Source organism: Chinchilla lanigera, unplaced genomic scaffold (genome assembly GCF_000276665.1).
Source record: "Chinchilla lanigera isolate Chin_1 unplaced genomic scaffold, ChiLan1.0 scaffold00055, whole genome shotgun sequence".
NCBI lineage: Eukaryota > Metazoa > Chordata > Mammalia > Rodentia > Chinchillidae > Chinchilla > Chinchilla lanigera.
In genome coordinates, this window is record NW_004955456.1 from 5,671,465 (window position 1) to 5,671,902 (window position 438).

Below are 438 nucleotides of genomic sequence, written 5' to 3' on the forward strand. Positions count from 1 at the left end.
GGCCCGCGCGGGGTTTTACTGGGTAACAGGCCAGACGTCCTCCCAAAGCCTGGGGCCCGCCGGTTTGTGATTCCGGGAAGCCCCTGGCCCGCGCGCTCGCAGAGGCTGGAAACCCCGAGCAAAGGAGCCCCTTGCCAAGCCCGTAACTCGGGTCAGATGGCGCGGAGCCCCCTCCCCGCGGAGGGCGGTGCTGCACCCACGTCCGGGTGCCTGGCCGCGCAGCCGGCCGGCGGGGGAGGAGGGCTAATTCGTGTCAGATGCCGAGACGCGCGCGGGCTGCTCTCGCGCCTGGCTTTTGTTCCCGGCGTCTGACTTCGGCTCCCGGCTGCATCGCTTCGGGGCAGCTCTGTTCGCGGGGAGCCCGGGGGACCTCAGCCTGCGCCCCGACCTGGGGCTGGTCGCTCCCCGCGCGGCGTGGCCATGCGGCTGCGCGCCCTG

At 73.1% G+C, this 438-nt stretch overlaps 1 protein-coding gene across 1 annotated transcript in view; it reads left to right on the forward strand.

Moving 5' to 3' along the window:
• Window positions 1–223: 223 nt before the first annotated feature.
• The window catches only part of Tns3 (tensin 3), a gene marked incomplete in the record, with an annotated part of 140,352 nt that continues 140,137 nt past the window's right edge, over window positions 224–438 (forward strand). The window contains 1 exon segment of the mRNA XM_013520558.1: window positions 224–438. Within this exon segment, the coding sequence (XP_013376012.1) occupies window positions 421–438 (18 nt within the window).